Source organism: Limanda limanda, chromosome 4, assembly GCF_963576545.1.
Source record: "Limanda limanda chromosome 4, fLimLim1.1, whole genome shotgun sequence".
Taxonomy (NCBI): Eukaryota; Metazoa; Chordata; class Actinopteri; order Pleuronectiformes; family Pleuronectidae; genus Limanda; species Limanda limanda.
Window position 1 is genome coordinate 22782683 of NC_083639.1, and position 18416 is coordinate 22801098.

General features: G+C 39.2%; 1 protein-coding gene across 1 annotated transcript in view; it reads right to left on the reverse strand.

Moving 5' to 3' along the window:
* LOC133000111 (copine-9-like) overlaps window positions 1-18416 on the reverse strand; it is a 179118-nt gene that overhangs the window by 63681 nt on the left and 97021 nt on the right. The window contains exons 5-7 of the mRNA XM_061069989.1: window positions 17439-17478; window positions 16156-16158; window positions 13465-13541 (exon numbers count right to left, since the gene is read on the reverse strand). Coding sequence (XP_060925972.1) covers window positions 13465-13541; window positions 16156-16158; window positions 17439-17478 — 120 coding nt within the window. The remainder of the gene's footprint in view (window positions 1-13464; window positions 13542-16155; window positions 16159-17438; window positions 17479-18416) is intronic.

Here is an 18416-nt window from a genome sequence, read left to right on the forward strand (position 1 = left end):
AGCTCGACAGGGTCCTGACCTTAACTCAACAGAGATCAACATCCTGAGAACATGTAATTTTTCAATTGACTTAATCGCATTTATGTCATAGTTAACTCGCGATTAATCGTAATTAATCGCAAATTTTTATCTATTCTAAAAGTCCCGGGCCACGCGGCTGCCGGTGGACAGACTCTTGTCCCCGCGCTGCCCGCACCCCGCGTGCGTCAGGGCTCCCGTGCAGGTGTGTGGGGGGGGGGGGGATCTCCTCGTGAGACCTCTCCCCGGCGCTGGCTGGCCCCCGCCGTGCGCATTTCCTCCGTGGCGGTGCGCCGCGACCGGGCTCCGGGACCGGGCTCCGGGACCGGGACCGGGCTCCGGGACCGGGCTCCGGGACCGGGACCGGGCTCCGGGACGAAGACCACGCCGAGAAATGTTTCATAAAAGTGACCGCATTTTAGGGGGACGAAGGCGGGCCGAAGCCTGCCTGCGACAGCCCCAGCCGCGGAGACACGGGGGTCTCTGAGTGATGGAAAAGCGACCCTCAGTCTTCATTTGGCTCAGGCACCGAAGGCAGAGTCACGAGTCAGAGTGTGTGTGTCTTGTATTTATTTTTATTTATTTAAGTTTAGTGTAAACTTTTGTTAACAGTTCGTATGTTATTCATAGTTTTGAGTTAAAAAGGGTTTTGTATTTATTTATATTTATAATCTACTTTAAACAGTTAATATATTTGGCAATAAAAAAAGCCTTTCTTAGTCAAGCATCGTTTTGTGCACTTTTTTGAAAAAAGTATCGGTTCAGGCACCGTTTAGGCACCGGTATCGTTTTAAAAGTATCGGTTAGGAACCGGTATCGGATAAAAACCAAACGATACCCATCCCTACATAGCAGTCTGGCCTCTTATTTCAGAAACAATGAACCGTAACAGTTAGGTTACCAATAAAAGGTAAGCCTACTACTTCTTTGCTTTCAGCCAGCTACTCAAACAGACAAGCAAGCAAAATAACAAACAAACAAAATACACAGGCAAGTGTCGACCTACTTTGAAATACTAACTTTGTAGGGCTATTTGAGTCCTCCCCATATTTGTGGAAAATGTATGAAATAAGAAGTACCCTATTTTGAGGTAAATAAAAACATAGCTGCAGCCTAATAGCTTAAAAATATATATTTTAGTTGGCGAAATATTAAAACAAAAAGCGAGAGCAGGTCAGACTGGAGGCAAACACAGATACTGAAGCTCGGTAGAAACTAACTGCATGAACGAGTTCTGATCTCACAGTGTCTCTCTGAGCGAGTGAGCGGGGGCGGGGGGGCGGAGCCCTCGGACCGGAGCGCTATCTGGGAGCACACACACAAACACAGACACACACATTTGCCCGCTCCTGGTATTTCATGACGGCCTGATACGATGATGTTTAAAAAAATTATTGTGACTTAGTCAACCACCAACATGCAAAAGTGTGTGTCACATGGCGAAGGCCAGAGAGTTGGCAGCTCTGCCTAAATCTCCAGAGAAAAAAATTGACTGCGTTAAAAGGGGTTTGCGTTAACGCCGTTAATAACACGTTTAACTGACAGCACTATAAAACACACATAAGGGCTGAACGTGGCTCATAACACCACGTAGTGTTTCAAACAGTCTTGCGCCATTGTTTACGCTAAGACAACTATTTAGCTTGTCTCCTTTATATTTGTAATGGTTAACACCCTTTACTCGAAGGTGGGTGGGAAGCCTTTACTTCATTATACATTTCTGTCACATATGTGATACAACTGGAGTCCTAGACAACCTTGTTAACTTAGTTCTAAGCAAGCTAAATGGTATGTTCTATAGGTAGGTAAGTGCATCTTAGGTAAGAGTAGGTAAGTGCATCTTAGCCCCACCTCCCCAAACTGCAATCTGAAGGATGTTATTGAATTTCCAGGGAGAGACACTTCTTCAAAAACACTTACACTTTAAGGCAAACTTGCAATTAATAAAGTTTCTTCCCAAACATTACAAGTTCAGCGGGAAGCAGGGGGCAGCATATGATCTCATTTAGTGGCACTTCTTTCTCATCAGACTAACTGCAGCCAGACTCATTTACATATGTAGTGTTAAGTTAAAACATTGGGGTGAAGCAAGATTTTGAGTTCCTGACAGGAATTGCAACAGGCCTAATAAAGTTTTTAGTCAACTGGATGACAAGAACAAACCTGAACGCAACATGAATTTATGAAACCCACAATTGATGAGTGCGATGAGATGTTATTCTTTCAGCACAGCAGATACATACTGCAAACCCTGTAAAACATGTCACAAGTCAGAATAAGGACCTGAACTGATGGGATCATTTTCCTCACATCAAACTGTAAACAGCTTCTTTGTAATGACCACCTCTCTGAAATCACATGCTATTTCTAGTCTGCACATGGTCTCAGTAACAAATAGGGTTATGGACAAGAAAATTACGTTCTGACTTTTACATCAACCCTCAGTGAGGAATTTACTGGATTTAAGAACAGAGAAAAGAGATGATGCCAGGAACCACGTCTGTGTGAGCAGAGAAAAAAATCTATTCAAAGACTTTCACTTGATGATCTATTTTTCTCATGCAAGTAAGAGAGAAAGAGAAGAGAGCTCCCTGCCTGTGGGAAAGAGAAACATTACTTCATCTGCAAACTGCCTTTGATCCTTCAGCAAATTGTCTGGAAACAAAGTCAGGATTGTCTTGCCTTCATTACAGAAAACTTTGCTCTCGCTAGTTTGTTCATCTCTCTTTCAGTGGCAAACACAAAGACACACACACACTACAGGCTCAGAGCTCTATTTTAACGATCTAAGCTAATGGAACAAGTGCATGACAGGTGTGGAAAAAAGGTCACTACATAAGGGGTATGGTGTAAAATGGTTGTACTCGGTCTCTTTATTAATCATTGGTGTGCCATCTCCCTTCAAAAAAACATATGCACCTTGCACCTTGGTGGATTGATATTATAATGGGAGAAATATCAGGTAATAAGAGAGAATGCTCTTCTGCAGAGGAATATGGATCAGCTTGGGTGGATAACAGTGAAATTGCACACAGACCATCTTTGTGTGTAACAAGCAGAGTGCACACTGATTATGTGCCTGCCTATGAATCTGCTTATTACTATAATGTGCTCTTAAAATACAAGTGAAGTACAGCATCTTTGATACCAATACAAAAAATGTGGCCACTCTACAGGAAAATGACAACTGCATTGGTTTGAAACTACAAAGGATACGTGCATCTCCCTTTGTGCTGGTTGCTCTGTGTTACAGCACCAACTAAACCACAAGACCTACAAGCCAAACCCAACAAATCAAATAAACAGCTTAAAAACAACAAAATGAAGCCAATTAAAAAGTATCCAAAGTCTGATGGATCTTATTCCCCTGTGCCATTGAACTTTGCTCTTGTTAGCCTTTTAAAACTAATCTGTGAGCCACACTTATCACATGCAACTTGTGTAGCTTAAGACACCAGCTCAGGACACCCCAGAAGGATCTGAAAGACACGGCTGGTAAAAGATTATCTGAGCTATCATCTACTTGGCCCACTACAAAGCTTCACCTTGACCCTGATAAGAACTGTAAGGAAGAAATGGTTAGTTTGGTTTAGACTTTGATTAACTTTTATTTTTTTCTCAATCAGCACAGATTATACAATATTTTCTTGATCAATGAAAAGTTTCATCTATATAAAATGTTTCATTATAAAACAAAAAAGAACAAATATGAGCCACGAGGATACAGCAATAAAATAATAATAATAATAATAATCCTTACAATTTCAATAGGGTCTCACCAGACACCTTTGATGTCTGTGCTCGGGCCCTAAAAAAAGGATATTTTCAGTTTAAGTGCTACCCAGTCAGTCATTCAGTGAGCATCAATGAGAAATGACAATTACCTGTAGGCTAAAAGGCATATTAATAGCTTCAGCTGGTAAGACTCCTGACAAAAACTTTCATGAACCCTTCAAGATCCACCCCTTCTGCCAGAAAGGAGCCAATAGAAATGGATACATTTTCTTTGCCAGTGTCTAATCACAGCGAGGGGGTGACAGGAAGAAGGTGGGTGGCGTGCTTTGGCATCTCTAGCTAATTATCCATTTGGACAAGGTTCAAATTCCCCACTGTGGAAATAATGTTCATTGTTTATGCATTCGATGTGCTCAAAAGTTTGCTCACAGAGAGAAGTAAGGCCGAGAGAAGAAGGAATAATCTGAGGCATGGCACTCACTTTTGAGCTCCAGGTAATCTCCATTTTTCTGGAGGGGTTGCAGGTGAGAAAGCAGATGTGAGAGGCAGTCTCCGGATGACATTCTCCATAGTTTCTCCAGTCAGTACCCTTGTAAAAACTCTGGATGAAATCTGGATGAGCCCTTGTGGGAACACAGCAAAAGATTCTCTGCAGGATCCACTGTGAGCGGCAGGGTGTTGATGATGTTTTTCACAACAGAGCCAAAATTAAAGAAAAAACTGAAAGATTACGAATATCCCAGAAAGAAAAAACATTGCCATAGACTCATAGAGAGAACTGGAAACAAGCTTCAAGCTGCTCGCTTCATATTGTCACTCTTCTCATTAGTCAAGCGGATAAATGGGGGCTCTGATTGCACAGAACAAAATAAAAGGTTAAATGCAAATTTAACATGCCAAAATTCAATCTCACTTTCAGTACCATGGATAGTGTATTTTATATCTTTAGATACGTGGGCTATTTATGAAAAATAGCACTTATCACAAGCAAAAGTTGTCCCCAATGCGGATAGCAATTATTCATCAGATGTAGGAATATCAGAGGATGAAATTAACACCTTCCCCTCTGGCAAATCACACCCAGGATTAGTTTCCTTTTAAGCCATCAGCCTTTCAACTGTCTACTGACACACAGTGTGATCTACTTGCCAAAATGGACATAGATCACAGGTCCTCGTTGCATGTGAGAATACACGTCTCCATGTATTTATGTATTACTGTCATTCTGTGCTTTCATGAAGTGAAATTTAATGTAATACATGACCTGTCAGTTTACATTGATGGGAGTGTAGATATGTTGTATGTCTTTTTCCATTTTGATTGTGTTTATTATTCATGAAAAGCATCCACAGCTCCAGTCCACAGTTTGAATCTTATTCAAATAACAACTAACAAGATAAATGGATCTCATCTAGTCAGTTCCTTTTCAAGATCAAAGGGTAACTACAGACAACAAGGTGAGCTCGGTGTAGCTGTCACCAGAGGTTACACTGAAGTTAGCTGTTAACGTCGGGCTCATTAAAAAGACATATAATACAGATGTGATGTGTTTTCTACATATATGATCGTATACAAGATCCACTGAGCTGCTGCAGCAATTATCTAATCCTTTATTGGTTCAAAAACTGATCATCTGTGTGTAAGCAGCATGAATTAGTCATCCAAATATTTGTGTTAAGTTAGGTTATGGATAACTGCAAGTGCAGAGGCCTCAAGTTAAAACAGTTTGGCCGCCTGATCAGTTGTGTTTAGTCTTGTGTGAGCAATGTGTCTACAGTGAGTAGACATAACCCGGGAATCTGTTGTGCAGTTAAATTCTGTCTTTTATAAAGCTACAGCACCGATGTGAAATTATGTTTTGTATGGATGGAGGTTTATTTCTGATACAGAGATAAAGCACTCGTTGGGACAGGGATCAGTGTGTATCAGTGTCAAGTGAATGTAGCCTTGCTGCCATGGCACCCTCTCATTTTTATTCAAATGAGTAAGTGTCACACTGTTCTCATAATAAAGTCCGTGTTTGTTCTGCTACAGAAATGTTGTGATGAGTGGAGGAAGATGAGGCTGAGGGTCTGTAGGTTTCTCCTACAATACAACAGTTGTATGTACTTGTACACTTTATTTTAAGGTTGTCCTCCTCTCACCTCCGAAGTTTTTAATTCACTTTCCTCTCTTGCTTCCTGTGTTTCATTATTCATGCACATCATTAAAAAGTAAAACGAGTCCCAACACCGCACACCAGAGTTGTGTGCCACTAGTACATTTGTGCTGTATGGCATTACGCATTACCACATCTACTGAAGATTTGTTACAGAGCTGTGGAGAACAGAAAGCATGGAAATTAAGGTTTGACTGATAATGATATATCCAAGGTCTTCTAATTGCAGGGAGAGGGTGCGGTTTAATTAAGAGGGTTAAAACTAGCGGTCAGTGTGTTGAGATGTAGAAAACACTTGAGGGGACTTGGGGAACCCACAACAACATTTTTCATATAAATCTTAATTTTCTCAGAGCTAAGAGCCTCATGCTGTGGGAAATGTAATTACAGGGATTTAAGAGCAGTGAGCTGCTAGGTTGCCGTTCTGCACATGTGTGAGGCTGCAAGGGGAAAGAACAAAGACAAAGCAGTAAATAAAAATACCTGCCGACAAAGACCATCCCAGACATTTTGTGTCAGGATACTGTCACAGTGTCTGTCACAGGTAGTCAGTGAAATAACTTTGTGATTGTTTCAGTCCAGTGGTGCGTCATTTAACTTGTATCCACTGAATAAATGACATGAAAGGATACATTTATTCAGCCGGTAAGGAATTAAACAACTCCATATTTTATCATTTATTTCTGACATTACAAAGACATTCAATGACCGTTATGAGGACCGGGACTATGTTTGGAGCTGGTTTGTCACCTTCTTCCTCCTCTGATTTACTCGGACCCTCCAGCTCATACATCTCAATAAAACGCTGCGACAGCTTGTTCCTGCTGTAAATTGATGTTTGCTTGGATTTAATTTAATTCAGGAACGTGACTCTGTCCTCTAGGGAAGATTCAATTATGCATGTATGAAATAAGCAGGTAGGCAGAGTGACCTGTGGATGGGCTCTGATTTATTAAAACATGTTGAGTCTCAGGATCTCTATGGGGTTGAGGAGGAATGCCTTCACAAACAGTGAGGAACAAGGCGCGAAGATGCAGGTCTGATATATTCTCTTACCTGATGTCAGTGATTGCTGCGCAAGGCATTGTTGGTTATGGTTATCTAGGATGTATAGGAGAGTAGCAAGTTATCAAAAGGGAGTGGTTGAACATTACTTTATGCAAATGGGTAACATTTTCCTGGAATCTGCAACATGACTTTACAAGGTGTGGAGCCTTACTGTTCGTTTCTGAGTTTTTTTACCCTTTACCTTCAAAATCACTGATACATGCAAGACTCAGTTTGCTTGTCATTCCAAGTGTCATGTGCACTGGCAGAAAATTCAGATTAGATTCAATACAGCTTCACATTTAAGCCACATACACTGCATGTGATTTACAGGCAAATCCGTGTTGGCCTTGCTCCATTGCAGACCGTGGTGGAAATGCACCTGAAGCTGTTTGGCTCGCTAACAGTTCTCCATACCCAGACACAAAAAAACATGACTTGCATGAATGGAAGAGTGAGCCAAACACAGCTCGTTCAGCTTGTTCAGGCCTCAGATGCCACAACATGTTGCTCCTTCACACCAAATGTGCTGACTTTTCTCTCTCTTGCTGAGTGACACTAGATTTCCTAATTTGCATTATAAAAATGTGTTATAATCTACTTCTATACGTCATTTATGTTTTAATGATGTAGCCTGTTTAATATTTTTTTATTTTCAAAACCAACTAGATCATTATAATAATTAGTATAGATTTGACTGATAGATGCTTGTCCTCATGGCTCTAAACTGGGTGATCGCCAGGGTGTTATCACACACTTCAAAGGGTGATGTCATTAGAGTCTGCTTCTTTGCTTCAGAGGGATGATTTCTCATGGTTGTTATAATTACTGATTTGATGGCTGTATGTTGAAGGCAAATACGATAGATCACCCTCAGATAGTTCAAACAATGTCTTATCCTTGTTGTTTATGCAAAAGAAGAGTAAGTGAATGTTATTATTGCTATGTTATAGTTTTTATTTAGAGGTTTATTTGACTTGAATCGTTATATATTCTTTTTCCCATTCCGCATGCTGAAGTGTTTTTCGGCAAGATATAACCCAAATTGGCTCTGATGGATGTTCCGGCAGTGTATGAATGATGTGTGATAGAGAAAGGGCTGCACATGTATGCACCGTGTGAATGGTGAAATGGCCAAACTGTACTGTTTACTGAGCTTTAAGTGGTCATCAAGGCTAGAATAGTGGAATATAAATACAGACCATTCACATTTACAGGCTGTGGTGTTCCAGTGTATGAATAAAAGCTGATGAGTGGTTCCTGGACAAAACAGGCCAGGGGAATGTGTGTGTCGTGTGGTTTAAAAGGGGCCCCCAGCTTGCTTCACACCCGAGTTCTCCTTGCAGGTATCCGGCCCTGCCTGTGGAGCTATTTCTACCGATCAGCCAAGGAATTTAAACTTTTGGAGCAGCAGGAAAAAAAGCTAGAAATTGTTACGGAGACATGTGAAACCTTGAAGCAGATGTTCAGGAGATCTGTCAAGGTTCAACGCCACGCTGAACTGTCCCCAAGGGTTTAATTCACCCATGATGTTGCTCCTTCACAGGGTGCAGATCCGTCAAAGGGCTTATCAGCATCTACAGCCTGGGCATCCAGAGCCTCAAAACTCAGAAAACTCCCTTCCATGGCAACAGATCAAAATAAATGCAACTCAGACAGACAGGGACGCACAGAAGCCGGTTCAGATCAAAACACAAACACAGACGTCCTGCTCTGCTGAAACTCATCACACATCAAAGACAAAGCTACATGCTTGAATGCTGCTCTCATTCTGTAATGACTAACTTTCAGAGAGCTGGGAATCATCAGCCTCATGTCAGATGAACAGAGCTATTGCTAAACACAAAAGCAGTGGTGGCATGGCGCGAAGTGACAGATCAGTGTGAGGCTCTGTTAACAGTCAGCAGTGATAGGGACTCATTAAAGAGCTGATCTCTAGCCAGTTTGTGGATCAGTGGCCCGCTGGATGGGCGTTGACATATCAAGCATCCATCTACATATGGCTTTGAAATATTTTATGAGTGGGACAGCCAACAGAACGAGATGTACATCATTAAGCACAAGGTGACCTACCATGTACAATACTGTGAGAAGTTATTGCTTTAACTTAACTGAGATCAATCAAATTCAATCTTATTTTGTTTGTCTAGCCCATATTCACAAATCACAATTTATCTCATAGGGCTTAACAAGGTAGAAACCTCAGAGTGAGCCACATTTGAGGGATCCCTCTCTCAGGAGAGACAGAAGTGCATTTAAACACATCAACAAATTTAAATATTTACAACATTGATTAGAAAAAAACATTTGTAACATAATGGAAAGATGTTTCAAGTATTTATATAGAGATAAAGGGATCAGCAATGACAATTAAAATGGATATTGCCAGTAATGGTCGAATATGTAAGAAGCCATATTCTAAATCAAGCAGTTATAGTCCATAATCAGCCGACACCTCAAAAATTAGAATTTATAATCCAGTCATTCTTAGCTGATAGTCACCTTTTATTGGTGCACACCAAAACCAAACAAACACAAATTAATAGGGTCTGTTGCTATATGGAAAATTAAATATCTTTCAATTTCATGATGCCATTCACATTGACTCTTGATCATGTGTCAAGTGTCACAGAAGCCATTGTGGGGACACTTTACCACAGCACAGGAGGTGATATAGCTGAGGACGGTAGGTGGATTATTGCTACTGTAAATAAAATTTCAGCCCACAAGCACTAAAGCCGACTAAATAAGAGGGTGCGTCGTGACTTGATGCTCAAGGTGGGTTTCCCTTCTAATCCTGTCCTCCTCGTGCTAAATGCCACAGGGTTTCTTTCCTCTCCCCACCCAGTGTCTGAAAATAGATTCTCACCATGGCTCTGATGTCATCTTAAGCACAGGAGAATACTGCAGCTTGTAGTATGAAGTACCCTTCATGTGCTCAGTTGCCTTGGAAACCTGCCTGTCATCCAAAGATGATCAATATTTTTTATTTTATTTCTTTTTCTGTGTATGTGTGTGTTGATGTGCGTGTGTGCTTTGAATGTAAAACTCATATAGGGTTCTACCAAGGCAAGGGTATCCTCTTCCTATGCTCCTCAAGTTATCAGAATGTCATATTTACCAGTGTTTTAACTGTAAGACATTGACTTACATTTTCTAACTACAACAGCAAACACACGTGGTAAACGCAAACGCAACCGGGTTAAATGTTTGATTATCCCAGTAATGATGCTATATGTTGTCAATTTACATGGTGCAACTGACAAGTATCAAAAGTGAAATGTTCACAAATACTGTGTTTGCTGCTAAATTACCCGTAGCTTTCTAGTGACTGATTTATTTACATTTACCAGAATCACCTGGTTTACCGGGATTACCTAACCAACTGTACAGAAAACCCTTCGACGGTGAGTAGATATTGATGTGACATTATAATCCATCAAAAGCTTGTGTGCATACAAATGAATGTTCAGCAATTTGTAATCATTCATACTCATGCATCCATGATTAATGCCTGTTTCTTCGCCGTGGTCTGTCAGACTGGTTTACAAATTAACTCGTTTACGACAAGAAACAGGGGGTTTAGAACTTAGACCAACTTGGGACTTCTTAGTCTTTACCTGAAACCTGACTCAGAACTTCACATCAGGACTATCCTTATTGAGTCATGACGAATACTTGTAAATTGTAAATGGTTTTGTATTTATATAGCGCTTTTCTAGTTTTGATGACCACTCAAAGCACTTTACAGTGCAGTTTTACATTTAGATGGGTGAGACTGGGGATCGAACTGCCGACCTTCAGGTTGGAGGACGACCACTCTACCCCTCAGCCACAGCCCCACTTGTGACTCTACAATCATTCACAATCAAAATCGATCACCTGATCTCCCACTTTGTCCATTTTAAATGTTGTAAAATCTTCACGTGTGATCCTGGTATTATTCTTTGTTATATTCCAAAGATTCTACCTTAAAGTGCATTTAATCAGGTAGTGTCATCAATGTTCTATTTTCCCAAGTGGCAACAATTGATAACCTTGTTTAAGATATCTGTCTTTATTTAATAACTTTGAGATAAAGATATTCTTTGTCTTCTAATTTTGAGATGTTTAAAAGAAGTAGTAGTCCCGGTAACAAAGGCTTTACATTTATCTCGATTTGTAAACTCAAACTCATGTCATACAGCTCCGATAGAGATGGTATTATTTAAATGTTGGCAAGTGGCTGAGAAGTTCTCACCCTTCGTGTGACAGTGTTCCCTTTAAATTGGGTATTTTATTGTGCCTTAATGTCACTTTTTTAAACAAACATTCAACTAATCCAACTCGTGCATGTGTCTGTACATCAGATGGACTCTGGGTATGATGTGATCTCTGTACTTTCATGGTGTATATCTGGCTGTTTACCCAGCAAGTGTGACTTCCATGCAGGTTGGAGTCCTGTGTAATGAGACACACTTCGCTTCATGCTAACACCACCCACGCCTCTCACTGTCAAGCTGTCTGATTCAGGAAATGCTCCTGCAGGCTTCAACAAAGATAAATGATAATGCAGGAGCAGCACCTCCATCGAAAAGTCTCAGACTCGACAGATGATTTATAGGCTGCTGATAATGAAATGCTTGATGACTTTTTCTTTAACTTACGATGTTATTCATGGTTTTCAGCAGTCAACTATTTTAATAGCCAGAACATGTCCAGTACGACAGAAGATTTAATTCCAATTTGGTCTTCATTTACAACCAAATAAATGAAACAAAACACCTGACAAGAAAGTATGTCTGTTCCTTTTCTGCTTGTCTTGGATGAGATAATATCTTAAAAGCTACATCATCACCCTTCAAATACACAAACACAACAAATTGCACATGAAGCAGTTCAGCCCATCACTGTGGCTGTCTAATTATAGACAGAACACGTTGAAGCCCTCCAGGCTCTCCAAACACATAAACCAGAGGCTTGGAGAAATAGTGTCTTCATCGTGTTTCATGCTGTCTCCGTCAGTCAAACACAACACTTGCTCCTCTGGCCTCTCCAAGGGGAAGAGAATCTGCCATGTTGTCAATCCCGGTGATGCTGACAGATTGCTCAAAGGTCGGTGACACACAGAATTTCATCAGCATTGGATCATATTTCCTGTATTCCTACTGTTTCACTTTAGTGCCGTAAAATGCACTTCCTTATATGGCAGTAGGTCATTTTTAATGTTTAAGCGTCATCAGTGTCCAAAATAATGTCCACATTGACTCCCAAATGAGCATTTCACAGTAATCACTAACAGACTGACAGGCAGCCATGCACAAGCTAACGAAACAGCCTGAAGAAATGAAGAGATACTGAAGAGACTGGTGTGTCACCATTCCTCTCACCATCATTGTGATTGACAACACTAACATCTGCAGATGAAATCCTGATTTACAGGTTGGAAAAGCATGACTGCACCACCTGCTGTATTATTCAGCGTCCTAAAGAGAAGAAACTACAGTTTAAGATACATTTCAGAACTTCAGATCAAACTGGATTATCCGCAGTTCACCTGAGTAAATAACAGTTGTCCCTTTCACAGCTTTAGGCTTTAGCAGCCAGACTTTTAACTAAATCACAAAAGCATTGTCTTATCTTCCCTATTTTAGCTTCGCTCCACTGGCTGGTTGTGAGGTTTAGAACTGATTTTAAAATGTTGCTCTGAATGTTAAGGCACTGTATAACCATCTCCTAAATAGGAAGTCACCAGCCTGTAGCTTCAGATCTTATGATAAGGTCCTGTTAGCTGCTGAGGGGTGACAAGACCTCAACCCTCATTATTATTATTATAATTATTTTCATTCTTATCATCATTTATATTTCATAATAGGCCCCAGCTTTGCAACATAGCATTTGATTTGAGATCAATATTGCCACTGATAAATGGCTGGGGGGGTGTAGAGAGTATAAGTAGTGGAGGTACAGAAGCAGGGATGTGCACCTCTGAGAGGTGAGTGTGATAACAGTGCTGACGTGCTGTAAACTTGGGAAACATGGCATGTGCACAGCTTTACAATTCAAAAACACTGCTGTGTAGGCTAGTATCTACAGCATGGCTACTTTCAAACATACAATGAACTGCGGATATTTGTTCCAGATCACTCTTTCCAAATATCTGAATGAAAAAACAGTGTCACTCACATAGGCAACACAGACGAAGATGTCAAGAGAGCTTTTTGTGATAACAAGATGTAATGATTCATCAATGAAGCCTTTGTGTATTAATTTCAACTATTGGCAGCGATCATTCGATTGTAGATTTAGACTTTGCACTTATTTTTCACTTCATGTTTCACAACCAGAGATTCAACCATGTCAATGTAAGACCACGCAATCACCAGGAATGTTAACACAAACAGCAAACATGCACCTGTTGTTTTTGCATCGGTGTGTTTAAGATTTTGTTTTGAGATCGCATTTCCACACAGGCCTTAGAGAGAACCCTGAGCGCTCCTCTGATATCTGGAGTACGCTGTACTTACGAGAGCGTCCTCTCCAGCCTGCTTCCGGTCGAGCCGATGATCTCCCCCAACGTGCAGAACATCTGACCCAGGAAGTCCTTCACAGAGGAGAAGAGTGAGTGATTAATACACAATACAGATGAGTGGCACATATGCATTTCCACATCACTACTATCCACTCCTACATTACATTATTACATTAACAGTACATCATTACTATCGCTGGAAAGCTCATTGTGATATTTCATTATTCACATGGTCCCTAAATGAGAAGTTTCGGTCTTCATTTGCATTCTGATTTTATAGATGTAAATGTCTTGATATGGCTCTTGTCACACTTGTCATACTAAACTATGCGAATTTTGTGACATCTGTAATGGAAAAATTAACCGAGTATGGTTGAAACGTATGTTATAGTTGAAAATTAAGTTTTATGATCTGTATCTAAATACATATATAACCTGTCTAAATGCTTTATGACCTGCACTGTTTTATGGTCTGAACTGTGTATGACCTGAAAACTGTCAGACCCTACTTTATTGTTTATTTACTCTCCAAAGAACTGAATGTATGTCTGTTTGTCTCCAATAGAAAAACATATGTAAATCAGTTTTCTGTGTTTAGATTCCTCTCCCATCCTGCGCCTACAGAACATGTGTGAACTGGTTCTGAGAGATAGCCTTATTCCTCCTATATAAAATCCTTGCATTTGACTGTCTTGCATCTTCACTCTGAGATCCTTGTGACTCTCTGTGTTGATCCTTTCTGTAATAAGACCCTTATTAAATACACAAAGACAAATATGGTGTTCCAGCCTCTTGTATTTCCAGTTTTCCATCACGTATCTTTATCACTTTTTGTCCTGCATTCACTCTCACTGACTTACACACTCCCTTTACAGACCCACATGCCTACTTACATTTAATTAATGAACCAGATTATGAGCAGTAGAACATGTGAATCAAGGCACTTTTCTAATGGATATAGTTATGTGAACATTAACACTGAGCGCCAGTCAAACTGCAAACACAAGAGTGAGGAAGCCATTCTTTCATATAGTCTTTTCGTTGTTCCACTTCCATATGATGCTTTTGTCTCTTCACATGTTTCATGGGCCCAATATAATCTCACAAGGGCAACAACAAGAGCAAAGTAGTCTTCTAGTGTGTGCACCTGCTATTCTGGTTCACTTAGGAGCAGCAGCACAAAGTGCAAACAGGCTGAGTGAGATGGAAAATACAGTAAAACGCCCTTCACTCCAAACCACAACCCTTTCAGCCTGGTATCAATGCTCTGAGCCAGCTGAGCCAATCGCAGGAAAGTATTATGACAAGACCTCAACAAATAGGCATGGCGAGGAAGTTTCTGGTGCCAGACCATAGCAACATGGTGCTCCATGGATCTGCAACCAGATGCAGCCAGAGGTTTTAACAGTTATTTATTTAAACGATCATTGAGACACATTTGTTAATCCCATATTCTAAATGGTGACATTATAGCTGTACATGTTTTCAAGAAAATCTGACAGGAAACTATGGCACGCATGCAGTAATAATGAGCCCCAGTAATCTGATCTAAACATCTGGTCTCCTGTAAATAGCCAAATATTGAGTAAGTGTCTGATGTGTATTGACTATACAAATAAAATTGAATAGTGGTAACACATCAGCACTCATGTCAGAGGCTGTGTCTATCTACATATCTGTCATGTTGCCTCCAGATGATGTACTCATTAGAGTTTCCATGGAGAGTCACTGTAAATCAAAAGCACAGGAGGCCTTCAGCAATCAAAACTTTTTTATGTATTAATCATTTCAAAATGGCATCATTGGGTCATTCACACAATGTGAGGTTGAATGATTGGTTGTAAATATGCCTTTGAACATGTCTCTAATGTTATTGGTTGCAAAATTAATGTAATATGACCCTATATGATGATGAATAAATTATTAATTACTTTTTTTTAGGATTAAGTTTGTGTCTACTGTTCGATTCAATGCATTTTTGAACTATTCGTGATGTCATTTTCTGAATTTACTGATCAATAATATCTTTCTACTATTTTTGATGATATCTTAAAAAAGGGTTAGGATATGGTTTTTTTCAGACCATATTTTTGTGAAAATATGTAATAACTCATTAACCAACATTCCTGTTTGAGCGTAAAGTTGTTTTGATACCTATTTATTCGGATAGTGTTTTAATTTTACTATTATTGCCTCATGACTGCACATTTATGCCAAATATTCACTTAACTGTAGTTGACAAATCACCAAAGTGGCAGCTGAAAGTAAACTCACTGACTACATTATTCATTTAATTAATTTAATTTAGGTGACAGCGCATGACAAACACAATAAAATTTGATTCATGACGTAATAATAAAACATTTAGCGTTTCAGCAAATTTAATAAAGAACTTAATTTAATTAAATTGCAATGCAGAGCGTAAAGGATGTATCATTGTCGTACACTCAGGAATGAGATCTTCTCCCAATCCAGCCAAGATTATTTTTTGTGCAACAGTGTGACTCCCTTAACTTTCCAATCACTTGCAATGTCAGATCATTCAAGCAGACACAGAAAGAAACACACTGAAAGGTCACCCAGCGGTTTGTGTCACATGGCGCTAACACCTTAACCAAGACTGGAAAATGCACGTCAGTAAACAAGACGAATGTAAATAAAGGTATGCAACGTGATGTCAGCCTACCTTCTGCTCATCCAGACAGGGAGGCAGGAAAGAAAGGCAGACACATGTTAGAGGAAACACTGGAGAGACACAATCAAAAAACATCAAGTTGATATTAAAAGAACACATTAATATTTCTTTCAGTTTAACAGGATAATAGATAATAAAGGCTGCGCAATATTCCACATTCAAAATGGGGATGGAATCCCTGTCTTTGCTGCTCAGCACTGTGATTTGTTCTGAACTGAGGTAAAATACTTCCATTATGAAATATTACTCTAATCAATGATGTGATAAAAGTAAGTATTCTTACTATTTTATAGAATAAAAAAATAATTAAAACCCAAATCCTGTTGATTTTGGTTTTAATTTTATACACATCATTATTTTTGTTTACATTATAATTTATATTTAATTAAATCAAGAGTAAGCCAACTCCAACTCAACAAAAGGCAGCAAAAGAAATGAATTGAACATTATCAAAATATTACTATACAATATGGGCTTGTTTTTGTCTCTCTATGTAATATCCTGCTTTAATTACCACATTTGCAGTTTTCTGGAAGCATACAGTATATGGCAATAAGATGGGAAATAATGCTCATATAATATAAAAATCACACAAGCGTTATTCAAAGGCAAGCCAAAAAAGGAAAGATTTTAAATATAAACCAAGCAAACTAAATCAAGTCAAGGGAGAAGCAATAAAAATACTTCAAATATATCTCTGGATGATAATTAAGCAGAAATACTTGCATACGTAGTACCTTATAATATAGTTTATATTATATAGGCTGAGTTAATCAATGTATTGGCTGAGTTAATCAATGAGTTAATCAATGTGCGAGGGCATAAAAGGACTCTAATTTCAGTCATAAAACAAAATTTGTATTCTGGTGTACTTTGAAAGTAATTTGCAGTTAGGTAACTAGATGAATGGTTGGTGCTCATTGTGTTGTGCTTTCGGTGTTTTGGGTAATAGAGCTTCAACCCAACAATCCTTCCCATTTCAGTGTTGATGTCAAACACACACATCCTTAACCAGCCACGAGGGGAAAAAAGACGAAATATTGACTTATCATAACAGGACAAGCAGGTAAAACAATAGTATAATGGCGGCTTATGGCATCATGACCACGATACACAACAGCTGGAGGCACTTGGACGACTTTACTTAAACCAAACGCATTTGTTTTCAGTGTTTTCTGTTATACCTGCAACGACAAGTCAAATTATTTAAATTATTTGTATTGATTCCTGTCTGTTTCAGGCATCCATGCTGGGTCATTGACAAGACTGCTTACGTGTTTTGAAAGGTTGGAGCTCCTGGTATCCACATTGTACCTGCAATTGAAAAAACACAGAACAATTTTTACATGGGTACACAATGGAATAGATATCCGTAGAGGACGAGCAGAAAGCCAAACCTAAACAAACGCTTTCTTAACTCTTCCTAGCAATTAGTAAAATGAAGGTTGAGAGCATAGGAACGTTTTTCCACCAGCTGAACCCCCTCAGCCTCACCCTTCCCCTCTAAGCATGTGGGAGAATCTGTAATGGCCTTCAGTGACATTAGACGGAGGGTCTTCTCTAGTGCCAGGGTTGTGTTTGTATGTTCAGGCTAATGTAGAACATGCATGGTGAGCTCTGCGGAAGAAAATCCTAGCTATAAATGCTTATTCAAACATACACAAAATCTTAATGGTTCTTATTTTATTTTGCATGAATAAAAACATCATAATTATTACTATATTCAATTTCTGTCAACAAATCCCCCACAGTTCTTCACACTAAACAATTAATTAATAGTGTTAACTATAACATAATGGTATGTTGTTAACATACATTTATTATAAAAATGGTAAAAATTACAACCGTCAATTATTTTATGGTTTTCTTTTAACACAGATGATGTTAAATGACACATTTTCATCTGTTTTACAGCAACTTGACAGTAATGACCATTTTGGACCTTGCATGAGTTCCATGCTCAACTAGACAGTGCATGAAGGTTCATTAAAGCATTGTACAAGTTTTTTTAATTATTTCTTATTCTATTTATTTTTTATTGAACTCTATCAAATTTGTTATGCTTCTTGTTGTATTGTCTTGTGCTTTTACAATCTGTCCTGATGTCTTATATATATTATGTAAAGGGAATTGAGTTTTCTTGAGGTTGAAACAAAATAAATAAAGTTGCCTTGTCTTGCTAATTAGCATATATTTGCATGCTAACATATTATTATGATGATTATTATTATTATCATTATTATATCCAGCTC